This window comes from Struthio camelus, chromosome 22 (assembly GCF_040807025.1).
Source record: "Struthio camelus isolate bStrCam1 chromosome 22, bStrCam1.hap1, whole genome shotgun sequence".
NCBI lineage: Eukaryota > Metazoa > Chordata > Aves > Struthioniformes > Struthionidae > Struthio > Struthio camelus.
The window spans coordinates 4,539,012-4,557,029 of record NC_090963.1 but is presented as its reverse complement, the minus strand read 5'-3'; the positions used below and the strand labels follow the sequence as shown (position 1 = coordinate 4,557,029).

At 43.8% G+C, this 18,018-nt stretch overlaps 1 protein-coding gene across 1 annotated transcript in view; it reads left to right on the top strand.

Moving 5' to 3' along the window:
• The first annotated feature begins 5,902 nt into the window (after positions 1 to 5,902).
• The window catches only part of LOC104143511 (uncharacterized), an 80,350-nt gene continuing 68,234 nt past the window's right edge, over positions 5,903 to 18,018 (top strand). Inside the window, exons 1-5 of the mRNA XM_009674052.2 lie at positions 5,903 to 5,984; positions 8,138 to 8,182; positions 13,751 to 13,884; positions 14,771 to 14,922; positions 15,111 to 15,272. Coding sequence (XP_009672347.2) covers positions 15,130 to 15,272 — 143 coding nt within the window. The 5' untranslated portion in view covers positions 5,903 to 5,984; positions 8,138 to 8,182; positions 13,751 to 13,884; positions 14,771 to 14,922; positions 15,111 to 15,129. The remainder of the gene's footprint in view (positions 5,985 to 8,137; positions 8,183 to 13,750; positions 13,885 to 14,770; positions 14,923 to 15,110; positions 15,273 to 18,018) is intronic.

The window sequence follows — 18,018 nt, the reverse complement described above, 5'->3', positions numbered from 1 at the left end:
CTACTGACCATACCTGATTTTGACGCTTATGCCCTAGTTGGAGTTATAGCACCAAGTATCTATATAGGAGTTTCAGCACTGATTAGGAGGAGCTAGGCATAATGTTTGAGTTTAAGTTTTATTAATTTTCTTCCATGTAGCTGAATGTTCCATGACAGAGAGCGGGAGAAGTGTTGAAATGGAGCATTGTGTTTTAAAGCAGTCCAGTGGAATAAAGTGTAAGTATTTTTATTTTCCATAACTTTATTCAATTATCTTGTACTTTCTATTATGCTCACCCTAATCATGTTTGCAGATTCATGTTTCTAGAATATAACAGACAGGAAGATATTCATGTGGGTCTGATCTTAGGCAATGAAAGTAGAAGTATAAATGTGGTGCTATCCTTAGCGGAGCCTGAAGAGAAGGAATCAGTGCTGAAGGTAGGAGTCTGGCTCCCTGGAGATTCAAGCGGAGGATATAGGTGATGGCTCGCAGCTGCTGCATTAGAAACCTCTGTTTTCTCTACACTGGCTACTAAAGGAACTAAGGCTTCCAGCTTATGCACTGAAGGTAAATGCCTAAAGCAGGACACACACCTTCAGCTACCTACCTTCTGATGTAACTTTAGAGACTTCAGTAGGCAAACACTGGAGAAGAAGGCCCAGTCTCCTGTGACCTCAGGCTGTTAATTCAGCAAGATACTCTAGCTCGTGATTAACTTCATACTAACAAGCACGATGACTGCTCTTATCTGGACTTGCGTGCTCTTGCCATGAATTATCCATGCCTGGACTCAGTGGTCTATTAAAGCATATGGCAAACTTTCAGCTTGTGAACAGTCCAGTGACTAGAATGGAAGTATACATGGGTTTAAAATTAACCACATGCCCAAATTTTTCACTGCAGTGGAGACCTTGAATGAGAATGTACTGACAACTGACAAGAAATTGCCAAGGACCTGCAACCTTCATTGATACCAGAAGCTTTATAGGAAAAGTTAACATGAGCTATCCCCCCCATCAGAAACCAATTACAAAGAAGAGATTTTGTTCCCTCCCCCCGCTCTTGCCCAACAGATTGTTTAGTGTAAAGAAATTATTTAAAAAAAAAAAAAGCAAAATTTAAGCCACATGTAAGTATATAATATGTTGGTTATTCCAGATAACTGACTCATCGTTCAACAGTAGAGCAAGGTGAATGTGGTGTGTCAAGGTTTGATATCGCCACTTTGATAGTTTTCCCCTTCATTCTCCTGGAACTCTTTCACCAGAACAGGAACTGATTCCCAGATGATGTTTGCATACTGTAAAAGAGGTCTCTAGAAGAAAAATCTCTCTAGAAGAAAAATCTAAAAAACCAGATATAGAAAGTTCAGTTACCTAGAAAATAGGTATTTGGCACATTTTTTCGTTATACAGGGACATCTGGGAAAGCAAAACCTGAGTCACGTTTTGACAGCATTCTCAGTTTTGGCTCTCCAGCGGTTGATAGCTCAGTAAAATGTGGAGTTTACATCTAGTTGCAGTACTGAGTTTGAGTTCCCTTCTCTTTCAGGATCTACCAGTGCTGGTGAAGTCCCTTCTCTGAGCTACAGACAGCAGAAGCCGTTGTCCCACTTCATGGTTGCTCTTTCCCACTGGCATGCAGCCTAAGAGGGGATTGTTTTTAGGTGGGTTGTTCAGCTTTCAGTCAACTGAATTGTTTGGCTTTTTGTTTCTTTCTGTTAAAGAGTCCTTTCCAATTGTGCATTGAATTGATAATTGAGAGCTTAGAAGCTCTGTAGCCTGTTGCTAGGCTCACAAGTCCATTGCTTCTGTGTAGTTGTCTCTTTTCTGTTTCTCTTTGTATTCTTTCAATTAGATTTATCTTCTGCTACATATTGTGGTTTGTTGCAGCTAAAATTGATCTCACCTGTGAATTTCACACTCATGTTAAAGGCCCTCCTGTGTCTCTAAGTGAGCACAGAGTACAAGCACTTGTGGGGGTCATGTAAAGAGAGCGAGGAGCGGCAAGGTGGACTCAGTATTGAATAATCACATAACGTGGAGGTAAATAAAGAACTAAACAGAAGCATAAAAAGAAGTTATCTTCTGAAATGGAGAAAGTCAGGTAGAATTAAAGACAACCCTGAAAACAGTGAGTCTGTTTTAAATCAATGAAGGTAGAGGAGTCCCTCCTGGGATTTGTTCGGCCATCATCAGTGCTTGGTGCTGCAGGCGACAACAGCTCCATAGCGACAAATTTTTAACTTGAAATTCCTGGGTGCAAGGGTACATATTAACTAGAAAATAGACTTATCTTTCACTGAAGTCATTAAAAACTAGCTTTATTTTATTTTACACCCACTGTCCTGCTCAAAAAATGGACTTGTTTCTGCAGTTCTTAATTAAGGGTGAAAATTTAGTGTTAGGCAGGTGCTGTCATTTTCTTCATACCCTTTCAGTAAAAACCCACATGTGACATGCTGCATTGGGCTCTGAGGTTGCAGGATGGATGCTCAGTGATGAGCATCTGCAAACTCTGTAGCACATGCCCAGGGACTTGTAGTGAGATGAGTCATGTGTTGCACAGGCCAAGTTTAATCCCAAAGAGAATGTTACAACACAGGAAGAAACCCCTGAAAATAACAGGAATTGGTACAGTATTTGGACTGTAAACAGAGGTTAGAACAGTCTGAGTATTTGCTTTAATCCTCTCTGATTCTATTTTGATTTGAAATGTTCTTACTGGCTAAACCACTTTCCATTTTTGCTCTCTTTTACCGTGACATAAGGAGGAGGGATATTTTGGAAACTGGAAAGCTGCCATTTGCACCAGAATGGCATGTCACTAATTTTTGCAGTTTTTTTGAACTGAGAGCTCTGAAAAGCTTGAAAAGTCTTTCTGAAAGCTCTGTCAGCCTCTTCTTCTAGGATTCCCCACAGAGATCCCTACCCTCCTACCAGACAGGACAAGCCCCAGGTTGCAGGAGTTTTGCCTCTTTCCCTGCAGGCTGAGCTGTGTCTCCTGCCTCAAAATCAGGCACTTTGGAGTGGTACTCATTCAGTATTGGAGAGGATGAGGCATTTCAGATTTATGGGCTGCTCTTCCCTTAACCTCAACAACCCAAGTGGTTTGACTCACTTTCAATGGTCCTAAGCGTCAGTGAAAGAGCGGGACTGCATCCCTAGCGTAGACAGGATCAAGAGTTCCTTGATATGAAATATGTACTGATGTAGTTTAGCAGCATTTCAAGGAAAGGTCAAGCGAACCAAGTCCAATTTGCCACAAGGCTAGCCTCCGTGAAGGGTTTGCGTTTGTGGCTGTGAAGTGGCTATGGACCATCTCTGTAGCCTGTGGGGGGGCTGGGAGAGAGGTGGTTGTAACAGTTCCTGCCAGGAAATGCCTGATGAGGGACGTTTCAATGGCTGATGTTGCACAGTAGCTCATGGTGAAGCAATCTGAATGGTATGTAAGAGCTGGAGATGAGGCTTGATATTTTTTTTCCACAGTACAATGAAATATTACAGGGGTCTTGCTATGTATCTCTGCTTGCTTGCGCTCTGCCATATGTTTGGATGTGGTTTAGTGGGCATGACACGTAGCCAGGTTGAGGGAGATTCTCAAAATATGTGCAGTGACATAGTGAAGGCTCTTTTATAGAGGGGTAAACAAATCTCACTTCTACTTCTTTTTTTTCCTTTTCCCTTGAGCAGAAATTTTGGAAAGCTATTTAATGTCAGCTAGTGAGTTTTAACGGAGGCCTGGAAGAAGAAGAAGGAAAAAAACCTCCTGTGTCCGCTTGTTTCTTAGGTACACCACATTACCCGCAGCTAGTCTCACCACTCCCAGAGAAAGTTTGTGTAAGTCCTAAAATAATTTCATTCCACTGGCCCACAAATATGCCCATTTGGTAAGCCTTATATAGAGTAATTATTGTTTAACATGGCACTGCAGCTGGGTCGGGGCTTATTTTGGGTTGTGAGTTATAAAAAGCTGTTTGTGGAGAAAAAAAAAATCACTGAGTTTGTTGATCTGTCGCTCTAAACAAATGAGTCTAGAAACTTGTTAGTCTACTTACTTTTTTGTTTGTTTTGCTTTAAGAGTCAGCATTCATAAGAGGACTGGCATTGGTACCAAAGGCATCCGGCCGTTGCATCCTGGCTTATTTATAATTGAATCTAAAAATGTAATTGTTAGGTAGCCATGTGTTGTGGTGGTTCTGAGTTAATATTGTGGGGTGGCACGTGCTCAGCCAAAGGGGTTGAGCTTGAACTAGCGGAGGTGTAGGAAGCTCCGCTTTGTCGGCAGGTGATAGATGTGATCGCTGAGGAGGAAGTATCTTGAGGGAGGTGTCTTGGCTTTGTGTCCTCATCCAAATAGGTCTTTGCACTTCACGTGCCTGCAGTGCTGTACGCAAAATAGGCAGCTGATTCTCACAGCTGCTCTGTGGTGTAAATAGCTCCATTGTCCAGATGGGGAAACCAAGGCAGCGAGAAGCACTGAGTTGTTCCTGACGACCTGGTGAGTCATGTCTTGGGTTAGAACTGAAGATTGTCTGGCTCTTGTCCTTATGTGCATTTCTTTTTTTCAGACCATGCTGAGTCAGACATCAAAGTTTAGTCTAATTTTAATAACTGTTTTATATGATATATACATATGTATGCATGTATTTTGTGTGCGCGTCTATATGCATATGTGTGTGTACAGTTAGAAATGAAAATATAACTGTATATATATGTGTCACATCTTACCTGTTACTAAAATACAGGTGTCTTTGGGAAACAAGTTGTTTAGCTGTTTATTGTACAGTGCTCCAGGAAGCTGAGGATGATATGTTCAATTATATAATTTCCCATGCTTGGCTGGTCGTTTCACCACCAGAATTGGCAGCCTGCTCTCTTTTTGCAGAGGACCCCAATATTTTCAGTAAAGGTGGAAAAAAAATGTTGTCCACGGGGACAGAGCAAGAGGCTGTGGGTCAGCACTCAGGAGTTGATTCTCCTTTTCTACTTATTTTATAGTTTGGGACAATTAATCACTCTTCTGTGCCTCTATTTAATAGTAAAATCGAACTGGTAACATGCAGTTACCTTGCGTGGAAGCATTTCAATACAAAATTAAAGTTTGGAGACCTTTTAGTAGTGTTTAGCATCAGAGAAATACACCAATTCTAAGAAGTATTCCTGCAGCCTGGCTTTATTAATGCTATGAAGTCCTTGAGAAGTTGTACTAATGAAATGAAGCTGAGAAACAAACCAGAAGCAGATAAAGACAGAGCTCAGCTCCCTTCACGGACAGTTATGCAATGCCCTAAGAAAGGGTGGTTGTATTATTGGATTAGTTTTTTTCATGAAAATTCTGAAATGCATAGGGAAAATAGTTTCCTCTCTGTAACAAGAGCAACAACAAGACTGACGTTTCTGTAATTCTTCAGGTGAGAGCAATCTGAAAATAAATGCTTTGGGAATTATGAAATTCCCCCAAAATTGGAAATTTGAAAGCAAAATCTGGGAGCACAGGCTCTTGACTCAGAAATGGCTCTCCAATTTTTTGCCTCTGTGTTCTCTGTCAGCTGCGCCAGACTGGTGGGGAATGGCAGCCTGAGGTCAAAGTCTTGAGCTGGGGGTGGATGCATCACAATAACAGAGTCACGGGGTGGAAGATACAGCCATGACCATAAGCTTGACTTCCAGCTTTGTTTCTTTGGTCAGCGCCACTGTGTACAGCCCATAGGGCCATCTAGTGGGTCAGCGAGGCCCCGGGATAAGCAGGTAGCAGAAACTGCCTGAGCACACTGATTCCCGGGAAAAGGCACTGAGATTTTATTTCTTCCCCTGTGTTTCCTGTCAGATCATCCAGCATATTATTCCTCACATTCTTACATTTCTCATTCCTTTTCCCCTAGATGGTTTCTGCTGAGAGCTGGAGGTGAAGTGGTGCATGCCTGTCCTCTTTCCATTTATTGCTGAGGAAAGGTACAACGTGGTCATTTAGGACTGGTAGTCGAAACGTATTTCCAGGTAAGGAAGCCAACGTTCCTGCCTGGGTGGTGAAGCAAGAAGTTGAAAGTTAACTGTCCCTCATGATAGTCAGAGTAGCATAAGCTATAACGCACCATCTCCACTGTTGTTTTTGTTATGCGCTTCTGGTAAGAATCTAATTGTTTTTCCATCTACAGCAAATCTAATAGGTCCAGATAAGTGGTGGTGTGTAGGCACTAGCAGCAAGTAGAAAACAAGTTTGATCCCAGGCTGTCAAAGACAATCTCTTCCACTGCAGTTTGCTTCTTGAATTAGTCTAAAAAAGGTTTCATTTTATTTAAAAGGCTTTTATTGATCTACAAAGCATCGTGCCTAGGCTCTACAACCTGAGTCGCTGGAGTAGGCTTAGCTCTTGGTAGGAGTTCTTATTTGAGCTAATTTTTATCAGTTTTGTTGTTGCTAAATTGCATGCTTTTCGTTTCCGTAAAGGTAACTGGAAAGGAGGCTCGTGCTTTAGATCTATCTATCTATCTATCTGTCTACATAAAATTAAAAAAAAAAAGTTCAGGTTTCCTTTCAGGCCATTAATTTTCCTTCCTGGAGTTCTATACCAGTTTCAGGACACAGTTGGGAGAAAACAAAACACAAACTTCTAGACTATTACATAAGATCAAAAGGGGAACGCACTTCTTTTTAAAGCTGGGTGTAATGTATTTGTCTGAAGTCATGAACATTTCTGAGAGCTCAGAACGTTCTTCCTCTTCGGCCTCGGAATGAAACTTAATCATTGAAAGTGGAGAGAGATCCCAAAATACTTTAAGCCAATTAAGCAACAGCAGACCAAACTCAAGGCCCTTGTCTAGGCGGATGAAGCAGGGATTTGAACCTGAACTTTATGCACCTCTTTTCCTCTTTGTCCTTCTAACTTGAAGTTGCATCTTACACTGAAGAAACTCCTCTTGGATGTCATTAGAAAATGATGTATTCAGGTCAGACACCTAGGATTTTTTTTGACTGACCCAGTGTTTTGTGTCCAACCGCTTTTTCCCCCCTCTTCTCCCCCCCCCCCCCCCCAAATAAATAGATTGGCTGTGGAAATTTCCATAAAAAATTTTCCTATCGTAATTGCATTATTTTACAACAGTCTAAATTGTTAACTCGTCCTAACCAAACCTCTGTATAATGTAAAGGATGGAGAGCAAGTAGTCTATCTAGGGTAGGAAGAGCTAGTATTAGGGGGTCAGAAGAGAACTCAGTATCCATATACATCCAGCTGCAGGTTTTTTTTTTTACTAGGTTCATTGACCTTTTTTCGCCTGTATACGTGTCAGCTAGGAACAGGCTGCAAACTGGACAGAGCTGCTTCTGCTGCTAGTCACTTGCAGTTCTGAACAGAAAAGGAAACATCAGGTTTTTTTTCCGTCACCCGGATACTGACTCACCTGTGTGGTAAAAGAAAATAGCCAAAGGGTTGCTATTTCACCAGTGTCCCAGCATGCCTAGGGCTATCATCAGCTTCTTTACTTGGAGAAATTAAAGCAAAACTTTAAGGTCTGAGGCCAGTTCAGTAGTTATACACGTTTAAACTGGTAGTGCACTTGATCCCCTAGTGTCTGAGGTCCTCATCTCTCATAACTAAGTTTTATTTCACAGTTGGTCTTAAAGCCATGTGCAACATGTAATTGTTTTGCATTGGTGTTTTGTACAGCTTTTATAGCTAGACCACACGTGCTGTCAGTTCAAGCCAGTTCTGCTTATAGTTGGAAACCTGTTCCAGCTCATCTCCATCTCCTCTGTCTTGTTCCTGGTCTTGACCTAGTCTGCAGTGGGACCAGGGAGCCATCCCATCATCGCTGTGTTTCTCTGCCCGATAAGTCTTTTGGTGGGTTAGGGAGAACCAACCTGGCAGAAACGCTGCAAAACAAAGGAACCGCAGTTCCCAAATCTCTGAAGGATAGTAGTGATGAAGCAGCACCATTGTTGGTAGCTGACTAGTCAGCAGTCATCTCAGTTGAAGCTGCGGAAGTTTTCACGGGCCTTGCAGAGAGTTTTCAAGCTGTCTGCCTGTCCTAGAAGGCCTCCAGAAGCCTTCATACTGAGCAACTTGCTGAAAGCTTTCTGCATAGGGCATCTCTTATGCCACTGAAGGAAAGAAAATTCTCCCCTGTCAGATAACTTTTCCTTATTTTCAGAGCCTGCTTGCCTGTGGAATACGAAAGTTGAGGACACGAATAAAGGTGGGCTATCAGAAGTTTGTTCTGTGCAGCTGGATTGGTGCTCAGTCAGTATGCTGACGGTCCTTGATTTCTGTCGGCCTGTCTGTAACGGAGGGATCTAAGCACCTTAATCGAGTAGAGCCTGGCTTGAAGTTCAGGGCTAGAGTGCGCAGCGGCTGCCTTTCACTGACAGCTTACTGCAGTGCTGCCTTTCTATCAGTCTGCCATCTATGCTCACCTCACCTCTGCGAGCATGGCCAATACGGCTAATCTGTGCTTATCTGAATGCAGAGGCATAGGCGGCGAGAGATTTAATGCAAATGTAGCGTCTCACAGCCCTGTTCCTTCTTGCAAGCTATTGATTAGGTGTCTGATTTGCTCTCCCCTGATAATAGGCCATAGACAAAAGCCAATAGGGCAAGGAAGAAGAAAACCTGTCATGATCGTTCGATGCAGCTGGCGAGCCAATGAAATGAGAAAGCCTGTGGATTGGGCTGGGGAAAGCAAGGGTGGTGGAACTGTCTTAGCAACAGCAGCAAACAACTCTTCCCCCTCCCACTGTGCAACCACCCTGGAACTGGAAAGTTCCTGATGATGTTCCTTAATGTATTTGTCTCTCACGCCAAGCGTGTATATGATTTGTTTGACTTTGTGATGTGTGCCAGTTTGCCTCTTTTCTCCATAATCGGTTAGAAAGGGCAGAAAGGCCTCTTTTCTTCATCTATCTTATTAAAACCAGCTAGCGAGCTCCAGGTAAAATGATCTATTGCTTGATTCGTTGCCTGTGTGAGCACTGAGAACGAAAGTGAGTTTTGTATGGTCTTTTTGTGGTTGGTATCTTCCTCTTGACATCTTTCCAAGACAGATGAAGCATTGCAAAACTGATACCTCCAGCCTAGCTCAAGCATTCAGGCAGGCAGTTTGTTCTAACAGTAGGCGCTGGGCATCTTGACTGTATTCTCCACTTTGCTAAAGATTCCTTGTAGAAACCTAGGTGAATCCCTAGCCTACAAAATCCAGATCACCCCTGCACCTCATTAAGCAGTTAAAAGTGCTGGTTTTGAAGTCTAGTGGTAGTAAAAGTTTCAGGATAAAAGATGCACCCCCTCTAGGCAAAATCCACTGAATTGGATGAAGGCCACTCCTATGCACAGTGGATGAAACCATGCGTTGGGCCAGCTGGTCAGCTTGTCAGGCTCTCTGACCTGGGAATTAGGAAAAAAGCGTTCTAAGCCAAGGCATCTCTGTGACCTTTGGGCTGGGATAAGTCAATCCAAGGCCCCGTGCCACTTTACCTCTTATCTTTTATCCGCCTTACCATAGGAACTGTTCTTTCTGTCTTTCTGCCTCTCTCATGGTGAATCTCTCGTTGGTTTAACCAACTGAAAGTGAAAGTGGCAGTTAAATTTGTCCAAACCTTTTGAATGTTTATCGGAAGCCAAACATTGGCACTTTCAGTAGTCCCTGGAAAATGACCTTCGTTGTCTTCCTCTCACCTGCTGCCTCTCTCCAGCTCATAAGCATTCACACGTTTATCTCACTATTTGCATGCTGATAATAGACATAGATTTTGTTAGTCCTGCATCTGTCGAGACGGCGGGGACAATAATAGAAGCACCGTCGGGACCAATATATATTGGTCTTAGGAGTGTGTCCAATCATGTCTGGGTCAGGGAGCCTTTAACTGCAGTGTCAGGGAATTTAGTCAGCTGTCATCGCTTCTTAATTAAAAATAGCTGAGACTCACTTGCATTCCGTTGCTATGTGTTAGCTCATTTGTCATCTTGTCCTCTGCTCTCCAGCAACCCCCCTGAACACCCTCAAAAAGGGGCAGCGGATGGAAATGCAGCAGGTAAGGAGGCAAGGGAGCAGGGTTAAAAGATGGCTGCCTCCCTCTCTCTCCCTCCCCACCGAAAAAAAAAAAGAAAAAGCTCCGAGGTAGAGATAGATAACCTGTGCCATGAGCTGCTATTTCAGTAAAGAGCTGGCGAGAGTTTAGCAGGATTCAAAGGGGACTGGGATACATAATACGATAGTATGAAATGTAGCGTATGTGTTTTATATACATAAAATTAGCCCCTGTACATGCATGTCTCAGGGAATAAATCAAACGCTAACTGTCCTGGGATTACAAAGAAACTTTCCTTGTGGACAAACCAACTCGTAATTTTTCATCTTGAGCTTCCAGCACCTTCCTCTGGTCCAGTGCTCGCAGGGACAGAATGTGTTTTCAATATGATCCAGTCAGACCTTTCCTATGTACTTTAGTGGTTGGATTCCTAGTTCCTTGCTAAATGGAATTTGGCAGTATCTGTGATTGTTATCACCTTCTAGTGGGTTTCACTAATTTATCGGTGATATTCCTAAGGGGGCAGGGAGAGGGGAGTTTACACAGAGGTTCGGAAGTTGCAGAGGGAGAAAATAGCATGCTGTAATATCATTACTGAAAGAAAATGTAACCCCCTCCCCCTGCCAAAAAAGAATGTATTGTGATTCTAGTTAATGCTTGGAGCCAAGGGATAATTTTGGCATAGGGAGAACTTTTTTGGCTTTCTTTTGCAAGTAAATCAGAGGTGGAAGGGCATTAGACTGACTAACTTCCTGAACTGGAAGTTGCATCCGGACTGCCATACTTAATTGTCTGTGATTGACCTATCTTCCATGAATTTCACTGATCCATGTTTGAACCTGTTTATATTTTTTGGCCTCCACAGCACTGGGTGGTGATGAATCCCACCATTAAATCATGTATTGTTTGAAAAAGTTCATCCAGGATGTCCTGTACAATGCTGTCAATCTGTCTGATGAGTAAATGGATGGCTGCTGCCAGGGATCCAGATTCCCTCAGCCCGTGTCTGTGGTAACTGCCCTCGAGGCCACACCGAGCAGTCGGGAGGGGAAGCGGCACCAGATCTCCTGTGCTTCACCTTCCATTTTGAGCTGCAAGGGATCAACGTTAGCTCTGACATGGGGCACGTTCTGTGGTTTGACTACTACATGGTGATTTTGCTGGCTGTGCGTAGTTAATGCTACGTGAAGGCTTCTTTAGAACTGGGTTCCTGCTGACTTTACTGATGCAGAGCCAATGAAACCTGATGGTGTTCTTGCTAAGAATGGTATATTTCACACACAGGTTAGGGACAAACCTGGATTGATATGACAGGTTCTTTTCAATCTAAGCAGGTTTTTCTGAGTCCAGAACAAGAAAGCTGTAGAACAGTTTATAGGAGATTGCATGTAACATCTTGCACCATGAGAGACGGTGAGCAGCGGTTGCCACCTTGAAGTGCGACAGCATGTCAGGGTATAGCTTGAGGCTTGTGAAATACTTCACGGAAGTTAAGCCTTCCAAACAGTGGGTGGAGTCAATCTATTTTACTGAGGTAGAAATTGAAGCATAGAGCATTTCAGGCCAATGTTTCTTTTTTCTGGTTTACTCTTCTTTTGGAAATCTCTGACCCCATTTTCCATTGAATAAGACTGCAACTAGGCATTCTTAGCCCTTTGGATAATCCCTTTTTGCTTGCCAGAGGCCGTATAGCAAACGAGTGGCAGAGGCAGGAAGAAGAATTCTGTCTCCTAAGTGGCAGTTGTACATGTTTTTCGGTCAGTGATCCATTTTAAGACAAAAAAGAGCCAGTCTGGAACTCTGTTGCTCCATTCATTGTTGGTCTTCCTCAAACTAGACAGCAATGTTCCTGCCACCCTTGAATGAATCTGAGTCCCCATCTTTCTCTTCTTCCAGAAACCCTGGAGGCTCTTTACCTTCCTGTTAGCAGAGACATTTTCAGACTGAAGAAATTTTTTTTTTTAACAAAACTAATTAAGCTCTGATGACTTCAGCTGTATTTTCAGCCTCTGATTAAGGCCATGATACTAATTAAACTCTTGAATTATTAAAAATGCAAATAGCCAGACCTGTTTGCAGCAACAGACTTGCATTTCCATGCTCCAGGACAGCAGTGGGAATATTTGGCAGAGTCCCTCGTGGTGGAAAGTTGTGCGTGTGTTCTTTTTCTCTCTTTTTTTGTTTTGTTTTTAGTTTCTGCGTTCCATTGGATGCAGAAATGGAAACGTTGGCTGCTGGGGTAAATGTCTCAACTGCCTTGCAGCTAGACAAGGAAGTGTGATTAAAACAGAGCAAAATTGTGGAAGGAACCCTGGGTCTCTTGACATCCCCGCTATGGCATTTTCACTGAATGGGCTGTTGGGATTGAAATACTATCTTGTCCTTGGAGAGAGAATCTACTTTCAGTAACAGAGCTCCTGGAGCTGCGTTTCAGCTGCCTACTGTGTTCTCCGAGTTCAAGATCATGATCTGCTAGCTGTCCTGCCAGACCCTAACTCTCTGGCATCCCATAGGAAGAGGCATGCACCTTTACTTAGGCATCTATACCAGGAGGTCTGATTGTGGCCTTTCCTTCACTCCGGGTATATCTATGGTATGACACTGCTAAATAATAGAGTGTCCGAAGGACGTGTTGATCTCTTTACTGTCAACACCTCAGCAGGCACCAACTGCCTTAACTGAATAACAGTCATCCTTATATACCAATACAATGATGAAGGAGGAGTGAGGTAGTATTCTGTAATCATAAATAGGGTTTGTTCTTCCTCTGGATGGATAGTCCTGCAGAAATACAATTAACTGGCCTTTGGGGTAAGAAGGAGTGCTGTAGATAGGGAGATGTGGGAGCGAATCCTGCCTCTCACTGATGAATAGTTAGAAGGATTTGCTTATGATCGTCTTCATGTACCTAGATCACGGAAACTTTTGTATTTACTGTAAAAGGTTATACATAGCCCTAGAGTCAAGAGCTCCGATGATATTCCGCATACCACTTCTGCATCCCTACCCCTATGCCCCAGTCACTGTTTTGGATCTGTAGCCTTTCTTCTGGTTGATGCCAGTGGGACTTGGACGTGTCTGTCCTGTAGTGTGCCCCTTTTGCCCTGCCACTTTGGAGGCTCTGTTGAGTCTGGCAGCACTTACAGCCAGTAGCAGCTGGGATGTTAGAGGGATACGCCAGTAGGCAGCCTAGTTATAACCTGCTGAGAGGCAAGTTTCTTCCTAATCCCCGTTTAGTTCATACTAAAGGCATAAATCAGAAAAAAGGTGTGCAAGACGCTATTCAAATGTAGCAAGTGCTTATCATATTGAATGAACTGGAACCTTGGCTGGCGTCAAGTGACAACTATTTGTTGGAGTCACTTATCAGATAAAGATCTGACTCAGTGTCTCCAGCTGATTCCAGTCAAGGGCAGATATGATGGTAAAACTGGCATTCCCCCTCCCCCCATTCTTTTTCCTTCCAGATTGTCCTTTTAATATGTTAAAACAAAGAAATAAGTGGTCATTACTTTACCTATGACAGTCTGTTTTTTCATCCTCCTGCCTATAATGGGCTGCAGGTGTTTCACAGCCAGCACAAGCTAATAAGGACAGACATGCTGGCCACACGCCAAAATTATAAAATTGTCCGGGGAGAGAATAAAAGAAAAGACAAGGTGAGGGGGAGGGGAAGAAAAGAAAAAGAAAGAACGCGTATCACTGCATGCTGAGATTTTGTACTTTTGTGTCTCTTGAAGTGAATGCATCAGTCAGGAATCAAAGGTTTGAAAAGTCATTCAGCCCCTCCAAATTAGAACACAAACCATCTGCACAACAGGACGGAGCTCTCCTTAAAGGCTGCAGGCCAGGATCTGATCTCAGGGACACCAGGGTAAGCCTGGAGCATCTCCACAATAGTTACAACCAGCTCACCCGGGATCTCACATTCTGGCCTTGTGCATGCATCTTTCTGCCAGAATAACATTTTGAGCCCAGCCCTTTAATGTTATATCACCATAGTGATGGGCTTCTCTACTGCAGAACTGATGAGGAATAGCTGTGGGGTTGTCCAATGTTAATTAATCCCTTTTAGGCAAAATTTGAGCTCGGTGGAAACTACAAAGACAAGGCAGCCCATTTGGAGTTCGGCAGCCTCTCACCCTCTTCCATTTTGGCAATACGTCTTGCCGAAGTCCCTCATGCCACAGTAAATCCCTTGCGTTTCCTCGAAGTTTGAAGTGCGGTGGAAAATCTACGGGAAGGAAAGACATGCTGTATGGGAACTGAAGTAACGCACGTGTCCTTACGGCTCTGTGTATAATGTCTGGAAAGCCTGGGTTGTGATGCAGACTCTCCAAGGCGTTGCATTTCTGGGTGTGAATGAAGCAGCAGCCAGCATAACCACGCTCAGAGGACAAGCTACATCTGAGGCGCTGACTTCAGGCACTGCCTGGCTTAGACCGTTCAGCTCTAATTGCCCTAAGGTATTGTAGCTAATGGTGAGAGATAAGCGTCTCCAAAGGTACCTCTCTCTCCGTTGACTGTGCGAGTGCCTTGGGGATGTCTCTCAGTTGAGGTACCTCAGGCAGGTCCCTAAAGTTAGGCGAGATGTGTCCGGGCTTGAAGGCATGTCCACGGGGAAAAACAGATCCCCAAGGCAGTGCTGACTTCAGTTATGCGTGGCACAGTGTCACGCAGACACTCCGATCCTGAAAGCTGGCTTGCTCACGTAAAACCAACTCAAGTGCATCTTACTCTGTGCTGCTCCGTGTTTCTAGGTCTGGATTAGCACGTGCAGACACATTTTGGGTGTCCCTGCCTCCACCGTTCAGACACACCCTCAAGCTGCATCCAGAATCACGTCTAAATACATTACCCAACCCACTGTACTGTCTGCAGTCCGGCCATCACGGCAGCGGACACATCTGAGGTAGATTTACTTTACTCGATTGAGTGTGACAGATCATCCCAGCCACAAATTTTTTACCCAGATTTGTTTGGAGCCAAGATTTGATTCAGGCCAAGTGTTTTGCTTTGTTTGTTTATCTAAGATATGTTTTTGGATGCTTAGAAGGAAAAAAAGCCATAACTGATGGATGTTTATTATATTCCTTTTAGATCTCCTTTTGGCAGCTGGATGAGAAGGGCATGCCACCATAAAGGAGGGATCACTGAAACGAGGTTAAAGTTGTATTCAAAAGCAACACCAGTGCTGTACGTTGCACGTATCACCACTATTGAGGGTCAATACCTCTTCCCTGGAGTCACTGTCAGAGTTCTGTGAGTAATATCTGTGATAACTGAATCAGGCCCTGCATATAGATTTAAAAGTAATTAACCCCGCCCCCCCCCCCAATTAAAATTCACTTATATCAGAAAGGAATTAAACAGCTATAAGGCTTGAGTAGTATTACAAATTGTATTAAATCAGATGTTTTCTAGTAAGGAAAGGGTAGATGAAAAGAAGGTGTCCCAGAAAGTGCTTTCTAGTGAGGCCGACTGAGTCAAATTTGGATTTTCTGCTCTTTTGGATAGCCTTTGGGTTTTTGCATGAGCCTGAAAGGGTAGGGTGCATGGAAAAAGCTGTGATTCTGATTTCCTTGGTAATTGGAAAGTGCTGAGAACACTTGGAGATCTCAGAAAATACAAATACTACTGATAATAGGTGTAATAAACAGCAGCTATTCCAAACCTTTTGTGATGGCTTAGAAATCCTGGAATTTTTTGCTCTCTGATTTACCCTGTGAAGTATCCTGTGCTTTGATTTCTGTCTTTGGATGCCAGTAACGTGCAGTTAACTATCTGGGGCTTTTCCTAAGAAATTTGATGCAATTTACTTTCTTTGAAAGAGTTTCAGATTGGGCCGGATCTGCAAGTGGTGCAAACCTATGTCTCTGGTGGCTTCAGGAGAAACTGTGCTTGTTTACAGAAGCCCTAATCCAGCAGTTGAGATTTGACCTTCCCAGTGAAAATCCAAAGCGAAGTAGGGAGGTTGCTAACCTCAAACAGAGCAAAACTGAAAGAAATTACTCAGCTCGCACTCCCGCTCAGATATTTAAGTTCCTTACAGTTCCCATAACCAGGACTCGATTTTTGTCATAGCCTTCTGGTGCTTTGCTCATTGCTTTAGTTGACTCCAATATGAATTATGCGTATTCAGCTGCTGGGAAGACCAGGTGTCAGTATAAACCATTCACATCTCATATTTGTGGCTTGCTTTGAGGCTGAAAACTTTATCGTATAAATGAACAATTCTCATTCTCTCTCTTTCTTGTACTGTATGTACAAGTCTAGTCGTAGTTTTGTTCTGTCTAACATGAAGCATGTGCCTGGCTCTCATAAGTTACAGTCCTAGGCTTGCTGGGATACCTTTGGGGTCAACGGAGAGAAATAAGCTGCTGCAGAAGGCAACTCAGACTTGGGAGAGGCCTAAAAAGGCACGGATTCAGGGCACTGCTGTGCAGGCTTTTGAACGTGGCTGTAGAGGAAGATGTGAGATCTGTATTTGAAGTGTTCTGATTTGGGAGCTGTTGTGGAGGTGGGAGACAGAACCATGTGTGTATTGGGTGGCAAGGACATTACTTCATTTTCTTTTCTTCTTCAGCTTATCTGAAGGGGAGGAAACTACATGTAGAGGCGCTCTTCTAAGTGGAAAAACTGATCTCAGATACACGTGTTTGAAGCTAGCCAGGTTAGCTGACTAAAAATGCATGTGCGGCCACAAAATCCGACCGAGCCTAATTAGAAACCAGGGTGCCTCCCAGCACTTAGGTTTTTTTAAGACTATGAGGAGCTGACAAGGCCTCTCAGCACTTAAAGGGTTTTTTTTTTTTTTTTTCAGATTATGAGGAGCTGACAAAACATCTTATGAGAGGGGGGGATTTGTGTGAACTGCGTTTGGTGTTTTAGCACTCTGGCAGCAATAAGAGGTGCTCTGTAGAGATCAGAACCATGTGTCACAAGCCTGGATGAGTCCCCCCCACCTAATTCTTGGTGTTTAACACCGCTACCTAAGTTGCTCAAGGATTTCCTAAGAGTCAGTGAGGTGGGATGAATCACTTCTAGAAATGCTGCTGATTTCATATTGAGCCCAAGAAGGCTAGGCTGTTAATAAGGGGCCTCAGTTAATTGCCTGCACCTTGTTTTGACGAATCTAAGCCAATATGCGGTACGCACACCTCATAGACAATCTATGGCCCAAGGAACTTTGAAATCTTTGTAATAAATAGAGAGGAAGAACAACAGGTCCTGATGAAATGATTTGTGAACAGGCATTACAGTACATCAGCTGGTTGAATGCTGTTGATTAGTTTGCAAGCAGGGATGAGGATTTGAAGAGAGAGTTGAAAGAGGGCACTGCAGTAGTCTTATATGTTTCTCTCCGAGGATTTACTTTGCTGTGAGGCAGTTCTCTCATTAATGCTAGCCTGGATTCCCCTGCTATCCATTCTGTACATCGCGCCAATACAGGCAGTGTGCTTGCCTCTGTTTGCGCGATCAAGCCACCGGTGCTGGAGCAGGGTCTTAACGTGGTTGTGCCTCAGCACAGGCTCACAGTGAGAAGCTGGGCTGATTTATGCTGGCTGAGGATGGGACCCATTGCCTGCTAGATGCAATCCTCTCTGTTCAGTGCCAGCAGGTGCTTTGCCTGTCTGGGCTCTGCCAGGCTTCCTCCCGCTCTTCTCCTGAGTTCGTGTTTCGTCTTTGCTAGTGTCGCTGTTTTTAATCTCCTTCTGCCTCATTCCCAGCTCTTGGTGTCTCTGCAGAGACTCAGTCTCATTCGCTGCTGTCCTGGTGCCAGAAATTTAAGTCAGAGGCGATGGAGCCGCCTCTGTGTCGGGAGGACTCATGCTCGCTGGCTCCACCGTCTGGACCTGGCCCAAAGCACTGAGCTCAGCCACCCCTAACAGGTCCCCTTGCTTTCTCTCCAAGAATATGGTTGGAGGTTTGAAACTGAGCAGGCAGCTGGTATACTCTCCCAGGGCAGCCGCTGTGTCTGGGCCTCCATTGTTTTTGTCCAAATCAT